This window comes from Vidua chalybeata, chromosome 1, assembly GCF_026979565.1.
Source record: "Vidua chalybeata isolate OUT-0048 chromosome 1, bVidCha1 merged haplotype, whole genome shotgun sequence".
Taxonomy (NCBI): Eukaryota; Metazoa; Chordata; class Aves; order Passeriformes; family Viduidae; genus Vidua; species Vidua chalybeata.
Window position 1 is genome coordinate 3,024,193 of NC_071530.1, and position 24,380 is coordinate 3,048,572.

The 24,380-nt window shown below is 42.5% G+C and overlaps 1 protein-coding gene across 1 annotated transcript in view; it reads right to left on the minus strand.

Moving 5' to 3' along the window:
• The window catches only part of VIPR1 (vasoactive intestinal peptide receptor 1), a 100,759-nt gene that overhangs the window by 14,512 nt on the left and 61,867 nt on the right, over window positions 1-24,380 (minus strand). The window contains exons 4-7 of the mRNA XM_053943370.1: window positions 23,329-23,432; window positions 17,866-17,966; window positions 15,796-15,928; window positions 2,226-2,379 (exon numbers count right to left, since the gene is read on the minus strand). Coding sequence (XP_053799345.1) covers window positions 2,226-2,379; window positions 15,796-15,928; window positions 17,866-17,966; window positions 23,329-23,432 — 492 coding nt within the window. The remainder of the gene's footprint in view (window positions 1-2,225; window positions 2,380-15,795; window positions 15,929-17,865; window positions 17,967-23,328; window positions 23,433-24,380) is intronic.

A 24,380-nucleotide genomic window follows, 5' to 3' on the forward strand; every position in this document is an offset into this window, starting at 1 on the left:
AGCACGTTGATATTCCTGTTGCAGTGCCCAGAAAAACCTTCCAGGGGTGAAATGCAAGGAACAGGGATCACTTGAGCCACCTACAGTGTGGACATCTGTACCTAAGGAGGTCACCACAGGCTCTCCTTAGCACCAAGGGGCAGAATTGTGTGTTTCTCACACACAGCTCACCCAGCTAAATGACCTGTGTGCTAAACAACGTTAAATGTTTCATCTAGAACAATAAAAATGAAATATCCCTGGACCCTTTTGCCCTGTAAGGGAGCCTGGAGTGCCAAGTTCACACACAGCTGTCTCTAGCTGGCCAGGTGAAGCTGCCTCTGCTCCTAACTCCATGGTTAGGGTGGTCTTGTGCCATCCTTGAGCTGGCTCTTTTCTCTCTCTTATCTTTGACTGGATTTAGGTTGGAAATACTCCAGGAAGGACACGCCTCTTTGCTCTGTGTTACTCACAGATTGTGTACACTTTATCACCAGTGATTTCCAAGTGCAATGGTACTAAACCCAGTAAAAACTGGAATTAGCACATCCAAATTATTAATTCACGCACAATCCATCCCTGGTGCTCTTGCAAATGATGACTGAAAGGCCAAAAGTCCCCTCAAGCACTTGCCATGCTCTGGAATTGCCCTTCTGCAGCCAAGCAACCTCAGGACACATTAGGAGTGCAAGAAATTTCCTTTGATTTTAATCGTTACCTTCGTGCACTTTTCTTTAAAACCTGCCAGCTCTCCAGTGCTGAAATAAAGAATATCTGGAGCACAAGGTGAGTTTAACAAAGGTCTGACCTGAGTAACTGAAACGAGACCTGCTCCCATCACCCCTCCTTCTGCCCAGAGCATGGAGAATTATCTCTCCTTTGCAGTGTGAAGCCGAGCGTAGCTCCTGTCACTTTCAATGGAAGTTACTCCATGGATAATTGGGCAAATCCTGAGTTCTGACATGTCCCTGGGCATGGCACAATTTTATTTTACCTTTTCTTCTCAAGATTCTTCCCTGCTCTTATTATTTCTCAGTTTCAGCTATTGAGAGCAGGCAGTAGAAAGTTATTTGCTTACTTAAATAGAAATCTTCAGCTAAATGGCATGAAGGGGAAAAAAAAATCTCTGTTGCCTTTTTGGAGAAATAAAATAAATTGTTCTGGTAGGATTAATTTGCATAAGTCAGCAATTCAGTTGTGAGTTGCTTTGTGAAGAGCTTAATTCTTTCTTCCTTACCATTTTTCTTATTTTATTTTGTTTTACTTATTTTATTTTGCTTTGCTTATTCTTTTCTTTTCTTTTCTTTTCTTTTCTTTTCTTTTCTTTTCTTTTCTTTTCTTTTCTTTTCTTTTCTTTTCTTTTCTAATATTTTATTTTATTTTAAAAAATATTTTATTTTATTTTGTTTTCATCATATGATTTTAATTTACTTTTATTTGATGCATTTGAGACCAGATTTGCATTAAGGCTGGCGAAATCACCAATGCAGTGAGCAGAAGGTTATCAGCATTAGCACACAGGTGATGGGATCTCAGGGCAGCTGGCTGGCCTGAATTCAGTGTCTGGTTCAGTCCAGGAGTTCTGCTTTGCTGGGACCCATCCTTACAATTTAAGGTGATGACATCAAATTCGGAATCCCAGTCGGGATCAAGGAATTCCTTCCCAATATCCATTCTAAATCTATTCTCTGTCAATCTGAAGCCATTTCCTCTTGTCCTGTCCCTCCATCCCTTGTCCCCAGTCCCTCTCCAGCTCTCCTGGATCCCCTTTAGGCCCTGGAAGGGGCTCTGAGCTCTCCCTGGATCTTTCCCTTCTCCAGATGAACATTCCCAGCTCTCCCAGCCTGGCTCCAGAGCAGAGGGGCTGCAGCCCTGGAGCAGCTCTGTGACCTCCTCTGGAGTTGCTCCAACTGCTCCACATCCTTCTTATTTTGGGGACGCCATGGCTGGATGTATGTCTGCAGGTGGAGTCTCAGAGGAGGAGAGCAGAGGGACAGAATCACCTCTCTCAGCCTGCTGGTCACGCTCCTTTTGATGCAGCCCAGGGTTGCGTCAGTTGGGTTTTTGGGCACGTTTTGAACTCGTGTCCAGCCTCTCATCCACCAGCCACTCCAAATCCTTCTTGGGACTTTAGGGGAAGCTGGGTGCTGTCTACAACACCTCTGCCCCACCTGAGCCCCCAGGTATCTGTGCTAAATTCCTTCTAAAAATGCCAGTCAGGATCCCCTCCTGGGGGAGATGCGTACCCCAGCCGATCAGGATGTACCACCAGAAATATTTCCTCTCCGAGAAGAAGGAGATGACCAGCAGGGTGTGAAGGTACAACCCCTCCACTAGCAGCCAGAAGAAGTTGGCCATGACACAGTACTGGAAGAAAACCATCATGGCCTTGCAGCCCACCTGGAAGAGAAGAAATGAACAGTGGTGAAGTGTTGGAACCCTGGCTGCTGAGAATTTTGGACTTTCTGTGCTGCCAGGCACTGACCCCCAGGAGAACACTGCATTGACCTGAGGCTGTGGAGAAGCTTCCAAAATGGAATGACAGAGCTGGGATTGTGGGTGTGGAGTTTGGATAGAAGTGTGTGATATCACAGAGTGGAAAACTCAGAGTTTAAGGGTTTAGAATACAGGAATAGATAGAAAGCAAGATGGAGGTTTTAAAGCAGAAGCTAGTCCTTCTTCACCTTCTTCTTCATGAGTTTAAGTAGTACTGTGTAATTAGATAAAAAAAAATCTGCATTATAGACCACGAGTAGTTAGCTATTAAGTTAAAAGTAAAAATAACTTGTTTCATTTCTTAATTAGACAATTATCCTTTAAAAAAACTTATAAAGAAAAAGATACAGCTCCATTTTTGACTTATTAGAAAGAAGTACTACAAAACTCACACTTTATGAGACTGTAATGTAAATAAAAACTAATAAAACATTGGAGTCCAAACAAGAAATACCATTTTACACATTTAATCCCAACCTTAACAACAACAACAACAACAACAACAACAACAAAAAAAAAAAAAACAAAAAAAAAACCAACAAATAAAAAAATCCACATAGTGGTGCCTTGTGTGAGGAACTGCAGCACATTCCCACAGGAAGGAGATTTCCACCAAATTCCCAGTGACTCTTGCTCTGGGTGTACCTTTGGGATTGCTTTGTCCAGCACCTGAACTCCTTACAGAATTAATTTGATGGTGAAAAGTCTACAAGAAGTTGCTGCTCTGTAGGAAAAGAAGGACTGGGAAATGTGTTTTTAAAATAAAGGCTGGGCAGGAGAAGCAGGGCAAGCACACAAAAGCATGCACAGGTTTTATTGCTCTGGAAGGGGAGAGATTTGAAAAGGGAAGGTGAATTGTTTACCTTCAGGAAATGAATAATTAAACACAGTAACTTGCTGTGTGGAGATTTCACTGCAGCACAGGTAATGGGAACAGTTCCCTTAGCAAAGAAATAAATACAAATGGAAATTTCTGACACTTAAGGGAAATTTCTGACACTTGGCACCCACTGCATCATTACACATCCTCGAGGTGCTGGCTCAGCAATTGCCCTGTTGCTTTCGGTGTGTCTGCCTGGGTGGTACCCTGCACTTTCTGGGGCAAGTGGTTGCTCTCACTCCCTGGTTGGGGACACTTCCCTGGCGTCCTGCACGTGTAGAAAGTTTAATTTAGAGCAACAATTTTAATTTAGAGCACCAGTGACAAGACCCCATTTTCCCCTCTACTCCTCTCCAGCTGAAAGCAGTTGCTATGAAACACTGGTTATAAGGAGAAGTGTGGAAAGAGTTTTTCCAATGCCACATGTTTTGGGGGGGACTGTCCCCACCCTCACCCCTAAACCCATCAGTGTGTGACCCTGGGGACCCTGATGGGCTCCTGATAACCAACTTGAGTGCACATCAGCTGCCTCCTGTGAGGCACAGCACAGACACAGCCTTGCTGAGGGGTGCTGACGGGGGAAGGTGGGGGCAGAGCAGGAGGTGAACTCCCTTCCAACTCAGAATATTCTGTGTGTGACTTCAGGGGCTGCCTGAAGGAGGGAAGGTGGCACAGGGCTGGGCTGGCAAAGCTGGGGATGCAGCAGCCTCATCCCGATGGCATCACCACACGTTTGGTTTCCCTCTGATTTTGTGTGCACGTGGCTGTAGGACGTTGCCACCCCTCCTTCCTTTCCCCCAAAGCCTGAGTGCCTGCTTGGTGTGTCTGCAGCCAGCAGGGATCTGTGTGTGAGTGAATTCCCTCATGGTTTCACTCTGGGGGTGTTTGGCAGCTCCCAGGGGAGGTTTAAGGGGGCAGATCTGCTGCATCTCAAACTGGAAAACACGGATTTCCTTTGGGGATTGTACACCAGGGCATCACTTCTGGATGGCTGCACTGAACTCATGGCAGGGGCAGGACACAGCACAAGGGGCTGCAAGGCTTCACAGGACAAGGAAGGCTGCTCACAAGCAGTGCACGTGATTTCTGCCCAACAGAAAAGGAAAGGAAATCCCTCAGGAAGGGATTTCCAGCCTGACTTTGCAGAGCTATTGCTGTACAGAGAAAGCTGTGCTGAACTCAGGCTGTGGCAGCAGAGACTGCAGATCCAAGTCCACCCTCTCTTCTCCCAGCACTGGCAAACATCAATTTTGTGGCAGTCTCTGGCCCTAATTCCTCCCTTAAAGGTGGCTTGTCACAAAGAGGAGGTGGATCATGGTTAGCAGTTGGATCCAATCATCTCCGTGGTCCTTCCAACCTTAATAATTCTATGGTTTTAATTAATTAATTTATTTTATGGTTTTATTTCTCCATGCACATGGGCAGCAGCTGGATTTTGGCAACTTCTTCTCTGCAGGACCTGCAGCAGATCAATTCTTTGCTCCTTGCTGAGGGATATTTGCTTATTTGAGCATTTCCTACCACTCCTGGAATTTTTGGTTTTACCTGGAGAAAAGACCTTTTTGTGCACCATTTTGAGTGCATGGCAGTAATCCCAGGGATTTGTTTTCAAATTTGTTTTCATTGCAGCCAGAGATCCCCCATGGCACAGGGATGTTCTGCTCTGGGACAGAGTTGGATGCACTGTCCTGTCCTTAAAATTAAATAGTGACGTTTTTCCACTGCCTGGGCTTACTACTGCTGCCTAAAGTGGCTAAGTTTAAAGCAGATATTTCCATGAGAGGTGCAGTTTGATTGTTGATGATCCCATTGATCCTCTTTGATAGTGGCACCTTTGGAAAACAGCCTTTCCTGGCTTTTGGGAGAACTTACTCCGTGCAGCACTTGGTAATAGGTCTCCACCTTCCTGACTGATTAAATTCAGCCTCAGAGAGGCTGGTTTAATGCTGGGGAATAAAACCTTCTTTTATGTAAGATATCTTACCCTTTAGATGACAGACACAGGGCAGAGATGAGCCATTGCATCTCTAGAATTAATTTTTTTCCATAAAGAGCAGACCTCACGATGTGTCACTGTTGAAAGACTAACATGGGCTATTTTTAGAACAGACATTTTCAAGAGAAAAAGCTGAATTACATCACTGCTTTTGATACTCTCTCTTCTTCCACAGGTTTATTTCCTTGTCTTTCCTCAGGGATTTTGCTCTGCTCATGTCCACAGGAGATGTGGCAGTGAGATGGTTTTTCCTTGATTTTGTGGCTCTTCTCTTGTTCCTCTCTTTAGAGCTGCATCAGGCATGTGCCATTTGCTTTTCCCATGAAAATCCCTCCCTTTCCACATGTGCTTCCAATGGCTGAACTCTGGGAAGGGCTCTGCCTCCAGCCAACGAGGCATTGGGCTCTTGGCCCCTCCTGACAAACTCTTGGCCCCCAACACATTTGTGCTTCCCTCCAAATTCCTCACTGCCAATAAGAAAATTTCATTTTGATTATTGTAAAAGTTTGCTTGAGGATGGGGCCTGTCTTAGACCTGCTCAAGGGCTTTCAAGATGAAGAGGCAAAGAGAAGGGACACAAGGGTGGGAACAAGACTGAGAAACAGCCCTGCCAGGCTTTTTCCTTGTGCCCAGTAGCACATTTTACTTTTGGGTAATGTTAGCCCTGAGAAAAACACCTTTCTCTTCATTTTTTTAGGAGGATCAGCTGGTCACTACACCAGTTTTATGACACACCTTTAAAAATACAGTTCAGATGCTGGAGGCAGTAATTAGCTCAGAGCTGAATCTGCACTAAATATACATCTATCATTCTCCTCAGTAGCAGAAGCTCATTCATAGCTCCTGAAATTTGTCAGTCTGGACCAGCTGATGAATTCCTCAAGCTCAGTAAGAGCAGCTTAGTTGGACAAGAATTGGTCTGAGTTTTTGAGGTACACACACACGCAACACACATCCATGATCAGCCTCCTGTGCATGCAATAAAACTCTATAAAAAAAAGCAATCACTCCACAGAAATGCCAACACGAGCCTCCCTTGCCTCCTTTAGCAGGGATATGGTTTGTTACAGGTTTAGGATTTGGGTTCAGGAAGGATTTAGACCAAAGGAGTACAAAGGAGCACGTGGGTGATTGATTCCCCACCTGCCACAGCTGGACTGGGAACACTGGAGTCTCATTGACCCACGAGAATCCCCCATCACCTGTCCCTCCTCTGTACAGGATCATGGAGCAGTTTGAGTTGGAAGGGACTTTTTAAAGGTCCCACCCTGCATGACCTGTCCTGTGTATGGACACAACCCCTGTGCAGACCCCACATCCCTCCCTCCTACCCATAAACTTTGTGTCTTCCTGCCCTGTGGAAGGTTTGGGGCAGGCCACCAAGACTTCTTTAAGTCAGATTAAAGATATATTGAAGACATCCCATGCAGTCCTGGTCAGTGATGCAGCTCCTGGCATTGTTTATGGAGTTGGGACAGTGCATCCAGCAAAAAATGGGAGCTCAGGTTTGCCTCAATCCATCAATCAGGAAACCCTGAGACATCAAAATCCTCCTTTAAGGCACTTTGGTGCTGTTACCTGGGCTGCCACCAGCACTGCAGCAGGAAGAGATTTACACTGAGATTCCTGCAGGTGTCTTCCATGGAAGACTGGTAAAACCTCATTTTCCCAGTGACAGATTTATCCAGCACTTTTGTTTTATGTTGCCCAGAAGACATGACCTGTGGAAGGGCTGCTGACTGACTGGTGCTGCATTTGCACACAGCAGGAGCTGATCTTCCCCCCAGCCTGGTCAAAGAGGCTTCCTTGACCTTAATTAAAAGCTTTTCATAGATCCCACTCATGACCTGGAAGATGGCACGGCACTGGGCAGGTATTGTCTGCTTGGGAGATGCTGAAATTAAGAATTTCCAGCACAGGGACTGTCCATAACTATAGTTCCACTTTAGACACTCATAATCATAATTAAATTCAGGAATATGTCACTTTTGAGCTGTTCCCACCCCACCCCTCCTGTTGAGACACCCATTTTAACCAAAGCATAATGAAATCTGTAATAATGATCCAATAACCAAATAATTGCTCTGCTTGTAAGGCTACACAATGTGATTAATTCCCCATCTCACTATCATGGCACTGGAATTCATGTAAGTGTCAAATTCCCAATAATTTTATAATCTAACTGCTCTTTCCATGGCTAAACGTGACCCATTAATTTCTGTGCATGTGCCATGAAGATGTCAGGGTGGACTCAGTTTCCAAACATGTGTTTTCAATTTTCATGGGGGATTTTTCTCTGCTTTTAACTTTTAGATCACAGAATCAGAGAATCATTTTGTTTGAAAATGACTTTTATTATCATTGAGTCCTACTGTAAATCCAACACTGCCAAGGCCACCACTAAACTGTGTCACCAAGAGAAAGAAAAAGGAAAAAGAGAAAGAGAGAGAAAAAAAGAAAGAAACAGAGAAAGAAAAAGAGAAAGAAACAGAGAAAAAGAAAGAAAAAGAGAAAGAAAAAGAGAAAAAAAACAGAGAAAGAAAAAAAGAAAAAGAAAAAAAAGAAAAAGAAAAAGAAAAAGAAAAAGAAAAAGAAAAAGAAAAAGAAAAAGAAAAAGAAAAAGAAAAAGAAAAAGAAAAAGAAAAAGAAACTGACTTATGCTAACTTAGGCTTAGCACACCCAACCTTTTGTGTAACAACAGCAAAAAAGCAAATTAAAAACAAACCAGCCAGACTGCCTGGCAAAAAGCCATCCCTTAAATTTCTTCCCTCAGTTTAATTGCAGTTGTAGACCAGGTTCAGACAGGTGGGCTATAAAAAAGCCACACAAAGTTTATGTTCGATAATGAAATGAATTGCCTTCAAAAACTCAAACGAGAAAACTCCTCCTAAATCAATTGGGTGCCTTTGACTCCTTCCCTCCCTCCCTATCACGGGCTGTGACAAGCAGGGAATTTCAAACAACAAATTGCTGCACTAGTGGGTGGCTCTGCTGGGTTTCCTGGGAGATGCACACAAATTTAGGATGCTAAGAACAATATCTATGAATGAAGAAATGTGATTCAAGAAATTCTTAAAAGGCCGTTGTGACAGAAGCAAAGTGGCTCACGATGGAAGCACATGGACTCCAGTCTGAAAGTCTCTGTTAAAGCAATTTATGATCTATCAGGACTTATGAAAAATGAAAGACCTTCATGGGAATAATACTCTTACGTCTTGATGATGAACCTTTCAGAGTCTTCAACTCTTAGTGTAAAAATGTACTATGAACAGTACAGGCAGATCAATTTAACTGGATTCATGGTCACTGCCTGCCTCAGGCACAGGAAGAAGAGGTCCCAAACCCTCATTTTCCCTGTTAACTTCCTGCTCTGCACCCATGGTGCCCCAGAAACATTATGCAAGTGCACTCTAAAGCCTTGCCAGTGGCTAATTAATTCCATTTATCTTAACCTGCTTTCCTTCAGGTCACACTCCATTACATTTTCATGCACCCATCATTGCCCCAAGAGCATGCCCTGCAATACCTGCCTCACATCAGCTGTCATTGGGCAATTTATGAAGCCATTATAACCTGGATTTGTGTCTGGGCTCGTGGATTTGTTACCACTTCATAAAGCAGAAATGCCATTCCCAGATGGACGAGCTGGGCTGTACAGCCTGACCCAGGCACACCCCCCTGCCTCAGCCAGATGAGCCTTTCCTGCTCCCATCAAAAGTGTGGAGCAATGGAGACATCAGGAAGAAGCTTTTGGATCAGTTTCTATTTCTATTATTTCTATTTCTATTATTTCTATTATTTCTATTATTTCTATTATTTCTATTATTTCTATTTCTTTCTATTTCTATTTCTATTTCTTTCTATTTCTATTATTTCTATTTCTATTTCTATTTCTATTTCTATTTCTTTCTATTTCTATTTCTATTTCTTTTTCTATTTCTATTTATTTCTATTTCTATTTCTATTATTTCTATTTCTATTTCTATTTCTATTTCTATTTCTATTTCTATAATTTCTATTTCTATTTATTTCTTTCCTGTGCCTCTTCCACCTGCAACAAGGTTGGGCCACTGATGAACCTGCATGGAGCATTGTATCCCCCATTAGAGAATTATTTCTGCAGAAAGAGCTCAGTCCAAAGGCATATGAAATCCAAAGTCCCAAGACTTAATTTAAAGCTGATTTAAACTTGGTTTTTCTCTGTAGTTTCACTTCCTCAGTGCCAGCTGAAAGCCAGCTGAAAATGGCAAAGCATTTATAGAAATAGAATCCCAGAATGGTTTTGGGTTGGAAACCTTAAAGATCAGCCAGTGCCACCCCCTGCCATGGGCAGGGACACCTCCCACTATCCCAAGCTGCTCCAAGCTCTGTCCAACCTGGCTTTGGACACTTCCAGGGATGAGGTGAGGATTTACAAGGAAATTACATGAGACAGCCTCTATTTCATGTGCAAAGCATGTCAGGGGCACTGATTAAAATAAATGGAGTTGCACCAGTGAATTTTGTATTAAAATAAATGGAGTTGCACCTGTAAATTCTGTATTAAAAGAAATTGAGTTGCACCAGTGGATTTTGTATCAAAACAAATGGAGTTGCACCTGTAAATTTTATATTGAAATAAATGGGGTTGTACCGCTTTACACTGATGAAAAATGTGGTGCACATGGCTGCTCTTCATGCCTTGCCCACTTCCCATGCAGGCTTCCTCAAATCCAACACTGGATTCAGGATTCAGGAAGAAACTCTTACTTCTGCTTTCCCTCACAGGAGAAGCAACTTTAAGCCCCATGACTGTGATCCTTGAGGCCATTTAAGAATTTCTCTTTGCTGATTTTAACAGGGGTTATGTAACTGTCAGTGTTGAAAGACTCAGCTTTTCTATTTTGTCTCTTAGGAATTCCTGTTTGATTTTTGGGAGCTGTCTTGTGAGTATTTCTGAGATGCTGATTAGCTCTGGCTGGTCTAACCTGGGTGTCAGATGACTCAGAGTTGAGTTCAAGTGTAAAAATAGAATTATCTTGGTAAATGGGTTGACTGTGCCTGTTTTGTGCTCATCAATCACAGGATAAAGGCCCTCATGAGCAGTGAGCCAAGTCAACCACAAGGCAGCAACTAAAAAGAGAAGGTGGTCGTGGTTTTAATAAAGCCCTTCCTCACACTTTTCCCATTTTCCCTCTTTTTTTTTTTTGGTGTGTTAAGGTGCCAGCCCATGAGGGTGGCACTGCTATGTCCAGGATTACAGAATCACTTAAATAAAGAAAATTCCTGCTCCAGAGCTCTGCCAGTCTGACCTTCCTTCATTCCTGGGTTATTTCCTTCTTTCTCCATTCCTGGGTTATTTCCTTCTTTCTCCATTCCTGGGTTATTTCCTTCTGCCTTCATTCCTGGGTTATTTCCTTCTGCCTCCATTCCTGGGTTATTTCCTTCTTTCTCCATTCCTGGATTATTCCTGGTTTATTTCCTTCTGCCTCCATTTCTTCCCTTTGCTTTCTTTCTGTTGTTTTGCATAATTTACAGGAACTTTCTCTTTTTTTTTTTTTTTTTTTTTCTGTTTTGTTTTGTTCTTTTTTTCCTTCCCCTCTGTTTTGCTGTAAACCTTAGATTGTAGCAGTGATCATCAGATATCACCCAAGGAAACAACTGACCCTCTAATATTTGTTTTGCTTTAACACAAGTGCATAAAAAAACCTTCTACTGTTTCATTTCTCTGTCAGCCTGCTTATCGTGGTGCTCCCACATTGATCTGAGTAGCCTCACTGCTGGAAATGAAAATGTATCTGTCTTCAACATCCATAAATAAAATTCATTTAGGGGCCTGTAGCTGTTATCAGTTTGTCCTGAGGGAATGAAAGTAAAAAGCCACCAATTTTTCACTCTGAAAATATGAGATATGCATGTAAATTCTCAACTGCTGAACTCCCACTCTCCTTTGCAGAGAATAATTTTTGTGTTGGAATTTTTTGTTTTACTGGTATAATACAAAAGGCAAAAGATAAATGATGTGATCTCCCTTGGCTGAATCTCCAGCAAGGGCAAACTTGCAGAGCTCAGAATAAAAACGTCAGCCTGAATTTAATCTGTAGAATCTGATCTTTGTTTATGGCAAACTGTTGGATTTGTCTTCAGCAGGGCTGGAAATGTAAGTGGTTCATCATTATTATGCCATCCAGATATGACAGTAATGAAACTATATCAAAACCTATCCCTAAACCCACAAAAAAATGACATTAAACGACTATTGAAGTGTTCAGTTCAATCCTTCTACCACATTTGTTGTTTTGACTGTTGTTTTTCACAGGGTGTTCCCCAGGGAGAGAAAGGGGAAGATGAATTGTGGGAATGCCAAGAGGGAAGGGCACTAAACCTGAGGAAACCAGTGAGAAAAACTAACACTTCTGAGGAGGCCTCTTGAGTCTGGCAGGAAAACAAAACCAAACCAAACCGGAAAAAATGAAGATCAAATCCAGACTGTAAAATTTTTCACACACAATGAACAATTTGCAGATGTAACAAAGCCACATGCAGCGAGTTTTCCATCAGAAATGACCAATTTGTGTGACAGAACATAATCCGAGTGAGTCAAAACCAATATTGAGGAAGTTGAATTGAAGGATTATTGAAGAAGTCCGAGTGGGTGGCTCCAGAGATCCCTCTGAGCCTCATCATCTCCACATCCAAGTGCTTAAAGCCCCAGCTGACAAACACACTCGAGCAGTTGCCTGTTTTTAATCCATTTAAGCCAACAGGATGATTCAGTTGCCTGTAATTACAGTTAAAAAGCTACAGAAATACTTTATGAGAGAGAGGGAGGGAGTGGGTTTGGTCTCCTCGTGGTACCTTGAGCAGAACGTTGTGTCTGTGCGTGGCCATCACACCCCTCTAGAAAATTCCCTGCAGCATTTTGTTTCTTACTGGAAAATCCCACAAAAATCCACTTTTTGGAAGAGGTCTGTCTAAGGATTCTCCATGAGACATGAGCTTTAGTATAAGTCTCTATTAATTTGGTGAGAGTTCTTTATTTGACTTCTTACAGTATGCACTGTGAATCTCTTAAGATTGTGGTGGTATATTTGCAGTCGTAAGGTACTAGATCAGAATTACTAAAAGTGTTTTTTAATAGTTGCTTGAAGTAGGGAGAGCTTAAGCTGCTGTCTTTAATTGTTTGTCTCAAGCCTTTAATTATGTCGTGTGTCAGTGCGCATATTTGGGATTTGTATTTTGTTTGCCCTGCTTTATTGGTATGGCTGTTATTTGTGTTGATGTCATGTCAAAATTGCCAACCTTTAATGTTTTTTTCCTTTTCTAACCTCTGCTTAATTGGTAGAATTTGGTATGTCTCTTGAAGGATCTTTTGTGTTATTATTTGAGCTGACTCTTGGAATACCAGGAAATGGGACTCATTTTCTGCTTGTATTCTGTGGGTTTGTGTCTCCTTCTTCAGGCTTTTTTCATTCCTTCATTCATTGTGCCTAGAAACAAATCTAATAGATTTGGGACACCTGAGAAGAGGAGAAGGAGTGAGGGATGTTGACAAAGCCACCCGTGCTGAGTTTCCTTGGTGTGGGACAAGGGGTCTTGTGCTGGTTCTGGGTTTAAAATAATTTAAACCTGCTCCATTTAGTCATAAAAACAAGCCCTGCTTGTCAGCTCAGGGTTTCTGCCTACTGAAAATGGGTTGATTTTTTCACCCCAGCAGCAAGACTTTTCTTTCCCCCAGGAGAGAGTTTATCCATAAAGTAGGACCAAGCACTGCCCACCACTCTGCAAACACCACCCAGTGCTGGCTCACACCATCACTCAAGGATGCTCATCACATATATTCTATATTTTGGCTGCACTGGCCCTGAAGTGCTTACAGCCACATTCTCAGGCACTGTGGCCCAGAGAAATGCTCAATAAATTAATTTTTCAGGGTGTTTGTTCATATTGAATTCAGTAGTAATACAATTCTTTTTGAGTTTAAAATGCTGGAGAGTTAACACCACACCTGAAGTGTCCCAAACTAGGTAAAATGAAGTAAAAATGCAGTAAAGCCTATTAAAAAGAGATTTTTTTTTATTACATATACACCTTCCTGTGTTGAAGTTCATACTTGATTGAAGCATTGACACATTTGTTGGTGGGGAGCTTAACGTATTTTTGTGTGGCTAGAGCACAAAACATAATTTAAAGTCTTCTTACTGCAGCAGGTAATATCCAGTTGAGGACTTTGGTGCCTTCAGTAGAAATGCTGGGAGAGGTTTCTATTGATTTGGATTTTATAGCCCTAAATCTGTTCTGGAAGGAGGGTGTCTTTACCCTTTCATTCCCTAAAGGAACTGAGTGTGGTACTTCCTCTTCTAATGAAACACTTTTATGGCTTTGGGTTCGCCCTGTTCTAAAGCAGAGTAGCAGTGAGAGCATTCAGCAAATTGTTTGTTCAAATCTCTCCCCAGACTGAAGGAGCTCAAGGCCACATCCATTACACACAGAGCCTTCAGTGAATTGTCTATAAAATCCTGACTATATTAATTAGTACCAGGTCTCCCAAGTCAAGCTTTATCCTGCAAGTGCAAAACACAAACTTAAGCCAACCTAACCCAACCCAACCAAGCCCACAGGAGCACAATGGATTTTATAACAATTTTTGCTAGCAGATGAATGTTAGGAGAGGCATTTTGTATCAGTATTTTTAGACTGTGGCCTAAAAAGTTTTTCAAAATTCTGGTTCAAGACTGGTGCAGATTTTGCAAGGGGTATGCTCAGCCTAATGTAGTGGAGACAGATTTGTCCCACACAATTTTCTAACTGTTATGTATCATCCAGCCATTCACCCTGAGCTGCAATTAACTCAAAAATCTTCTTATGGGGAGAAACACAAAAATGTTTTACCCATGGGCTACCTGAAAGTGCAGGTATTCTGGATTCTGCAGGAAAATTCTGTATTTACACCCAGAAATGTTTCTGCAAGGATGAGAAGCAAATACTTCTCACTCAGCTCTCTGCAACTGTACCTCAGTCCTGATCCAGCAAAATCCACTGCAAACTCCCAGAGGGATGAGGTGGGTTCACACTCCATGGCCTGTCCTGCTTTGCCAATTGGCATTGACAATTGTGGCAATTTATTCCAGTTTCCATGTCTTTCTACCCATTCATGGACCTTCCCAAGAAAATCCCATTCCAAGAATCCAGATCCTAGTGAATCACAGAGAGGAAGAAGCACACAGGGAAAGGAATCATGCTGCACACAGCTCTTGGGAAAAGCTGAGAGGAGGCTGCTCTGGGTTTCAGCTGAGAGATGCTCAATCAGAAAGGTCATTATAACAGCAGGGATAACTCAGGGTAAGGATACAGGAAAGCCAGCAAGCAAGGAAGAAATTGGGTGGATGGAAAAGAGAATCTTTTTTTCTGGTGGTGTACGACATAAAAAACAGGTCCAGAGGTATCAGCAAGAGGTCTTCTAATGCTCTGAATTTACTATGGAGGGTCCCTGTTTTTTTTTTTTTTTTTTTTATTTTCCTGGATAACTTCTGATCACATTTCTTTATTTTGGTGATTTGAATTTCCTGCCTAAATTTATTCATGACTGGTGTCCTCTTACGTCAGTGCTGCCTTTAGATAAACAGCCCTTCTCCCTCCTTAATGTTTGCTCCAGCTGATAACACTGAGTTTGAAAGGCAAAAAAAAAACACCCAACTCCTTTATTCCCCTTATTTATCATCCCAGTAGGGAAATCTCACAGTTGCAGACAGCGAGCGTGGGATAGTGATTCAGATGAAAAATGGATGATGATGTCTGCACATAGATTTCCTGCCTGAAGTCCTGCAGAATTCTGGTCACTGGAGCCCAGAGAATCACCCACATGCAGGTGCCTTCTCCCAAAGGGTTGAACAGCATTCCAGACTCCAGAGAACAGATTAATTAGAGCCCACTATCTCTGGATGCACATAAAACACACACAGCTCATGTGTAAGTAGTTACCCCACAGATATCTAAAATTAGTTACGTGAATTTGGATCTGACTCCCATCCTCTCAGAAGGAAAAGGTTTTATTGAATCCCTAAACACAAACCTCATCTGACCAGGATATCCAAGAAATTATCATGTGGCTGGGAGATGGACACAGGATTTACAGGAGCCCCCAAATCCTGTACAACCTCACTTGTGGGTTTGATCTGATAAAATTCTTAAGGTTTGAAAACATCTCTAAGACCGTCAAGTCCAGCTTCAGAAAGGACCAGATATAAAATAAAAATCTATACATTTTGGACTCTGATAATCAATTTATTCCTTCTCCATATAAGTCAAATGGCAGCAATCATGGATGCTTTTTTTTTCCCTTTCAAATGAGAAAAGGATTTGAAATTTTCCCAAAGTACCACCTCACGTGAATTTGCAAGGCAATTTTTGGTGCATTGCTTAAGAGAGGCAACAAAATGAGGTGGAAATTTCGAGGCTACTTACTGAACTCACGAAGCAGTGCTCAGACTCCCCACTTTCAAACAGGATGACATCCTTGATGAAGACTGCGATGGCTCTCATGATGAAGGACACGAAGAGGTGCATGTGAATGTAATTTCGAGTACAGTGTAGTTTTCTGTTGGGAAAAAAATGAAGCATTTCTGAACAGCAAATCTTCTCAAAAGCATTATTTTTATATTTACACGTTTCTTCTACCGTGACATAGAGCCCCAATTAACCATTAGAAACCCTGGGACAGGCTCTGGTCTGATAAACATCACCACAAATCCACTTAATTCTCTTTAATTCCACAGAATGTGGCAATTCATGTATCTGCAGCAGTACTGCTGCTTTTTCAATCCTCAGAAAAACAGGAAAACAACAGGATGACAGAAAGCAGATCCATCCCACTGCTCTCCACTGGAAAAGAAATGTTTTTGACTGAGCAGACTGTGCTCATGATAAAGGGCTTTTTTCTACAGAATGTTTCTGCTGCAATAATTGTTTTCAAAGTGAAACGTCTCTTCAAGCAGGCAAATAAATTCTTAGCATCTGTTGCCAGAATTAACACATATTACAGACTTTCTGGAGCAGTGTGAACTATATTTTCACTTAAAAATTACTGGTTGTTAACGATACTGAGTACTACACCAGAGTTTTTCTATCCCTTGCCCGCTAATATTTTGAGGATGAATTCTGATCAAGTAGGAGTTTGTTTTTTTTTTTTTTTCAAGAGAGAGTTTATATCAGCTAAAGTGAAAGGCCTAATAGTCTGGAAATGGGTACTTTGTACAGACACCAGAAACATACCAGAGCTCACTCAGCAGCACAGTCAAATTACCACCTCTTAACGAGCACTGGGCACTGGCAGAGGTTGTGCTGCTAATCTCTGACGATGGCAAGATAACGGGGCTGAGCTGAGTCCTCTGTGCCTGCAGGCCAAGGCAAGTCAAGTTAAGCTGTTTCCCACCAAGGAAAAACAGGATCCTCAATGGTTTCACCAGCCTGGCTGGCACCTTGTACCTTGTGGAAGGAATTGGCATGAGTCTGATTGACTCCTCCATTGCAAGAGTGGAGAGAGCACATGGGAGGAGAAGTCCTAAATTCCTGAAAGGTGAGGCCGGCCTTGGTGTGAGTTACCCTAGAAAATGTGCTCTGTCTTACATGAGATGGAGCCTCATCCAAAGGGTTCTTCCATCTCAGCTTTTTGCTGATCTCCCTTTACATAAATTAATTTATAACAGGAGATTACGTATATGCAGACTTCTTCATTGGAGGCACACAAATTTAGATGCCTGAATCTATTGCAAAAAACAGAGAGCAAGAACGAATCCATTTGCTGCAATCTGGGATTCCAATGGCACCTGATGAGCTGCAGAGTATCTGCCCATCCATCCCTGAGGCCCTGGGTCTCCTGAAGGCCCTGCATCCTATCTGCCACACTTGTGCATATCTCAGGGACACCAGCAAGTGTAAATGGTCCTGCGTGTCTCTGTCATGCCATAGAGTGACAGCAGGAAGTGTTTTTGGAAAAGACTTTGGGAGGAAACAGGCTGCCCAGAGAAACCGGGGATGTTCCATCCCTGGAAGTGTCCAAGGCCAGGTTGGATGCAGCTTGGAGCAACCTGGGATAGTGGAAGGTGTCCCTGCCAAGGGGATGGGATGAAATGATCATTAAAGTCCCTTCCAACCCAAACCATTCTGGGATTTTGTAATCCTGGATATTTTTGGATGAGATTTTGGATATCATTTTGAATACCTACTTTAGGTAGAAATTCCATGGTATCCATATACAGGACTCTATGGACTGTAACCTTCTAACAGGGATCAATCATAGAACAATCTGCCTTTGGTGAGATGAATCCACCCAAATAATTAGATTTGGGTTACAACCCCCACAAAAAATGCCACAAACCACGCACCAAAACACAGCGACGCTGAAAGATGGAGGAACCTTCCTCCCCTATCCAACGCAGATTGACAGAAATCTTGGGCATCTTTCTGTGACACTCGTAGCCTGTACAGCCTTTGAGTCATCCCCTTCCCTGTGCCTTTCTCTGCTGGTGGCCTTACCTGAAGAGACACAGAATGATCATGGCAGCCGTGAGGGCGATGAGGGATAAGGTGTGTCCGATGGTGTAGCCGGTCTTGACCGTTCCATAGAACGCCGTTTGCTGGGGTGGAAGAAAGAAAACAGGGCTTTCCAAGAGGTCCAAAAATCCTAAACACAGCATCACTCACTGCTGGGAAAAGGAAATCATCCTTCTCCCCCCTCTTAAAACACCTCTGACTCCTTCACCCTTTAAAATCCCGTCCAGTATTGCGCGTGACTCAAACACCGCCGGTGTGAGTGTGGAGAACTCATCTAGCTGCAGCAGGGCTTGGGCCACTCCAAACCCGGGTTAAAGTTACACAAGGGAGAGGTTCCTGCTGGAAGGAGGCTGATTTGACACCTGCAGAGACAGCTACAGCCTAAAACCTCGTGGAACAGGAGTGACCAATGTTCAGCTAAAGAGTGCACGACACTGGGTCTGACGTGGTGAGAGCGGTGAGATTAATTTTCTTAACGAGGTCTTAGGGCAGAACTATCTGGGAAATTGGTTTGCTTTTGTGGGATTTATGCTGTGTTTAGGTAAGTAAAAGGTTCTCACTGTGCTAAGTTGGAAATTGGTTCATGGTTTTTTTCTCTTTGACAGCACACAGAGGAATGGTGCACCACAGGGCTTGGATCCAACAGGGAATCCCAGTCTAAAGAAAATGGGCAAATAAGCTCTCCAAAGCTCTCTAGCAACACTCTAAAACAATGGTTTTTTATTTCCAGCTTAAAAAAAAAGAAAAAAAATCAAGAGGTAAAATTATTTAGACATTTATCAATTTAAAAAATTCTAAATTTTTATGAGAATCTAACTCAGTTTAAGGAAATTTTTTTCCAGCTCTTGATTGACTCTCCTCTGCCTTCCTTGTCACCATCTTCTATAAACAACCTAAACAACCACAATCACAAAGAGCAGGTCAGACAGAAATTCTAAATCCAACCTTGTTTGGAGAAATACTCTTCCATAACATTGAGAGTTGACATTTTTATGTGCTATTTTCACAGGCTTTGACCAGTATTTGGTACTTTACAGAAACAGGGAGGCTGGGATGAGTTGCAGTCCCTTAGCATTTGCACAAGCCAGCTTGGAGGGGTGTTAAAACAAGAGAGTTTTCAGAGATACCACTGGTCATATCTTCGACCACAGATCTCAGAGGTGGTTAAAGCACCGTGTCCTTCCAAACACATCACTGAGAGCTTTGGGTCACTCTGAATAGAGAATTCAAGGGTTTCAGGACAATTTATCTGCCTGGTCTTGCCCAGATAAGGCTCTGCAGGTGGGGCCTCGCCTGAGGGGGCAGAGGGGCAGAATCCCCCCTTTCCCTGCTGCCCAGGCTGTGGGATCAGCCCAGGATACAACTGGATTTCTGAGCTACAGGTGCACATGGTCAGCTCGTGTCCAGCCTCTCCTCCACCAGCACTCCCAAGATAAAGTCTTCTTTCCAGCCTTCCTGGAGTTTGGGATCCCAAACTGCTTTTCTAATCAAAGCAGTCAACCTCCCTCATGTTGATTTCAACTTTCTCTATTATCTCTATTTTTGATGGCACCAGAGGAGAAAGACTTGGCCAGCAGAAGGAAGAAGCTCCTGGTAGGGGACTGTAGGAGGAAGAGGTTGTCCCACACTTCATTAGGAGAGCAGAGAAAAGCAGGCCTTCTGCTTCTTAGGGTTATTCCCAGGGGCAAGTGATGCACAGAAGGTTCCTGGTGTTATTCAACCAGCAATTCCCTGCTTCCCCCCCAGTATTTTATGGTGATTAATCCTTTTTGTGCAGAGAGTGATGGTTCTGCATGCAGCTTTAATGCAGGGTGTGGGGTCATCTCTGTTCTGGAAACAGCACATAATGGCTTCTCGCTCCTCACTGCACTTGCTAATGACAATTGGTTCCTATTTCAGAGATACCAAAGCAGAGGATTTGACCCAAGATCATAAATGGAATTGAAATTTCACTCAGGGTCCAGATTATAAAATATTCTTATTAGAAAAGAAAGGGATGTAGATAAGTGAAGGCAATGCATGCCAGGATGCCTGACTGTTTTACAGAATGAAATTAGGCAACTTCATCATTGTCTCTTTGACTTCTAAAAGCTTCTGCTTGATTTCACAGGAGTGTGATAATTACAATTATCTGAGGTAGGTACTAAATTGAGATTAACTGAGATTTATTTTCATTGGTTTCTATTCAGTAATCTCAATATTTGTCCCTTGGTTGACAATGGGAAACATTTACAATTTTGTGAGAAAAAAGAAGAGAAATACTGATATAAAGTCTTTCAGGATCCAAGTGTTTTGGGGTTCACGTCATCCAGCCCGAAGTCATCGGGGTTCCCTGAGAGTAAATGAAAAGAAATTTATTTGGAGAGAAATGTGGGCTGAACTGACCTCTGGAGGTGTCTCTTTATTTCACCATTTTCAGGCAGAACCTACAGAGACCTGATGCTGGAACCCTGGATACTGACAATTTTAGACTTTCTGTGTTGAAAGGCACAGATCCTCAAGAGAACACTGCATTTGACCTGAAGCCATAAAGAAAGCTTCCAAAATTGATTAATAATAATAATGATTATTATTATCTTTAACACAAAGATTATGAATGTATAGTTTAAATAGAAGTGTGTAACATCACATAGTGGAAAACTTAAAGTTTTAGAATATAGTAATATATGTAAGGCAAGATAGAAGTTTTAAAGCAGTAGCTAATCCTTCTTCTTCACCTTCTTCTTCATGAGTTTTAGTATTTTATAATTAGAAAGAAAAGTCCACATTGCAGAACACAAGTAGTTATTAAGTTAAAAATAAAAATAATTTAAGTATCATTTCTTAATTAGATAGTTTTTCCTTAAAAAACTTTATAGACATAAATACGAAGCCATTTTGTAACTTATTAGTGAAATGCTGTAAAACTCACAACTTAGAAGACTACAATATAAATAAGAATCAATAAACATCTGAATCCAAACACAAAATACCATCTCTAGGCATTTAATCCCGACCCTGACCAAAACAAAATAAAAAAGCAAAACAAAAAACCACAATAACCCTGGGGTGGCCCCTCTGAGCAGATGGAAGCACAGCAGGGAGAAGAGCATCACATCTGACAGAGGAGCAGGATAACAACCCCACTCCCCATTTGCTAATGCACCTTTTAAAGGTCAGCTTGGAGAAGGGCTCATCATCACTGCATGGACCCCAAGAGCAGCACTTTGGTGCCTACATCATCTGCTGCTTTGGGGACTGCCAGAATTCACTGCTAAAACCTTACACGCTGCCCTTATTTATTTTTCATATTTTTTTTCTTGCTGTTTCTGACCTGAGACCAAAAGTTCATGAAGTTTTTTTTTACTCCTGGAGGCTTATCAGTCTTTCCTGGACCTTGTGTCCTGTACAGCCTGCTGGTTTTTTTCTACTCCCTTTACTTCTTGCTCCCCAAACTCACTGCCAATTCAACAACAACAGAACAAAAACCTATTCTTCTTCACAGGCTGCTACTGCATGTTCACCCCCCTCAGCCGCCTTTCACACAAATTGGACTTTAACAGCAAGAAAAAGCTGTGGAAAGCAAGGGAAAATAATTAAGAAAGAATTTAAAGAACACAATAGAGGTTCTCCTGGTAACATGGCACTCTGGCAACGCTGCACTCTGGCAACGCTGCAACCCGTTGGGTGGCAGGAGCATGTCCCAGGAATTCCCAAATCCCCTGTGCAGCAGGGAGAACACAAAGCAGAGCTCTGGGTGGGGGTCCTTGCACAGCAGAGCTGGAGCAGGGGTTTCTGCAGGCACACAGCTCAGTCTGAGGGAAGGACACTTGAGGATGTGAAGTGCTGGCTGACACCAAAGGCAGACTGAGGCTCTCTTCAGCACAGCCCTCAAGTTCTTTATGCACCTCTGCCTTTGCTGTTTTCTTTCACACTCAGAGCTGGCTCAGTTCTGCTCAGATCCCCTGTTAACTCCTGGAGTGCCTTGGCAATGTGTGGCTGTGCACAGAGACCTCTCACCACATCGAGTCACAGAATCCCAGGATGGATTGGGTCGGAAGGGACCTTAAAAATCATCTCATTCCACCCCTGCCATGGGCAGGGACACTTTCCACTATCCCAGGTTGCTCCAAGCCCTCTCCAACCTGGCCTTGGCCACTTCCCAGGATGTGGCAGCCACAGCTTCTCTGGGCAACCTGTGCTGGGTCTTACCATCCTCACAGTTTCTTCCCAATATCCCATTTAACCTGCCCTCCTTCAGCTTAACACCATTCCCCTCGTCCCACCACTCCATGCTGTTGTGAAAAATCCCTCTCCAGCCCTTTTGTAAGCCTCCTTTAAACACTGGAAACACATATTAATTAATTATTAACACATATTAATTAATTATTGAGATTCCCATGTCCAACATTCACTAACACTGAGGTATGTCTTAAACAGCAACAACAAAAAAAACAAAGCATGAACAGAGCTTTTATATAAACACATGAACCTATTACATAAAAATATAAATACTGCAACATATGATTGCAGCGAAATATAACTTTTTTTTTCTTGCATGAGCTTTTTCTTGTTGACTATGAGACTGCTACAGGTGATTAGTTTAGATTAGATGCTGAACTTTGAGTTAGGTGAGGTGAATCTTGCTTCTAACATTTGTTATCTTCTTTAGACTTTACCCTTCGTGTCTCAGCATGCAGCAAACCAGTAACAAACTCCTTCCTGTGGAATGACAATACTCTGTAAAGCTAATTATACCTAGGTCAGCGATTGCTAATTTATACACAAACAATATCCCAGGGAACTTTTGGATTTTCTATCAAAATCTCGTAAAATTTCATGAAAATATGTGTTCCCTACACACGGGGAGCACATATCTAACAAATATCTAGATATGGGAGAAAATATCTAACAGCTAGATATTAGCTGGTTGAGATGTGCAGAGCAACAAAAGAGAATTTTTATCCCTTTAGAGCTTTAGATGCTTATGCTCCCATAGAAAGACTGGAATCAGCACATCTACTAAAGCATAAATATAAATGTGGAAGGCCTGTTTCAAAGTGTACTGTGGAACATAAAACACCTGAAATTATGTGTGGGCATCACATAGACAATGGTCTGATCTTCTCAGGTCCTGAAATCCTGGAAATTTTGGACGTCCCATCCCTGGAAGAGCTCAAGGCCAGGTTTGGAACATCCTGGTCTAGTGGAAGGGGTCCCTGCCCATGGCAGGGGGTGGAGTGGGAAGATCCTGAAGTTCCCCTCCATCCCAAGCTGTTCCATAATTCTATGAGTCTATGACATCGTTTCCTTGACCAAACATTTGAACTCCAAGGACCCTCAAGAGGATCCTTCCCTCTCGAGGAATCAGAGGGGGAATGGGAAAAAATTTGGCGTGAGAAGATCATACAACTTGGATGTTGATCCCTGTTGAATCTTCATGTCCACCCATCCAGGTTTACAGACCTCTTCCCCTGGAGTGCTGTTGGAATCATATCCACAAGCTACAGCGTAGGGTGCAGGGTACACATCTGACCAGCCCTGGCTTGTACAGTTCCTGGTCACATTCCCTGGAAGAAAATAAAAAGACATGATTTAAAAAGAAACCTTCAGCTCACTGTTAAAACAACTTCTGCCTGTTGTGGTATAAATGCCAAAGCACAATTCTTGTAACACTTAGAGAAAAACTCTCATACTTTTTTCCCTGTTATTAATTTTTCATATTACACAGAGCTTATAAATAGGAGGCATCCACTGTGTTTTAAAGTCCAGACCTCAGTAAAAAAAGTGCATTTTAATACAGAGGTGCACACAAAACATCTCTTCCAGTGGTACCATGCTGCCAGTTGTACCCAGACCTTTGGTTCCTGGCACTGCACCAGTATTGTTTGAATGTTTTATTGTCACATTGAATTTGTTCCTGGAAAAATTTTATCTAAACAGAGCAGTGAAGTATTTATGCCTTTCACTGTGCCTGTGAGAAGCCAGGACAGGGATAGATAAAGTGCTCATTTCACACCATGCAGATAAGGCTGGGGGTCTGGGAACTGAATCCAGTCCTCCACACCCAGACCTTGCCTACAACTGAGCCCTGATCAAATGTGATTCCTGGGAAATGTACTGCACTCTGGTTTGTGAACAAAACACTTCAAAACTTGGCTGTGAAGGGAGAAAATCCACACGCTGACAACCTGCATTGCCTGTTTTAACTTGTATACTCCAGGGCAGGAAGATTTCCTGGACTGTCAAGCTCGCTGAGTGCCTGGGGCCTCTGACCAGCTAAAAAGAGCTTTAATTAACACAAGAACATCTCACTCCTTCAGCCAAACTGTCAAAACTGAAGTTCACATGGCTCTTTGCTACTCAGAACTGCCTGATCCATCCAGGATTGTAAGAGCAAAGCACTTCTCACTTGGTAAAACATCTCTGCTTCCTGTCCCAGCAGGACCTCAAACCCACATCAGCTGAATCCAACAAAAGGAGAGACCAGCACTCAGGACAAGCCTTACCCCAAGAGG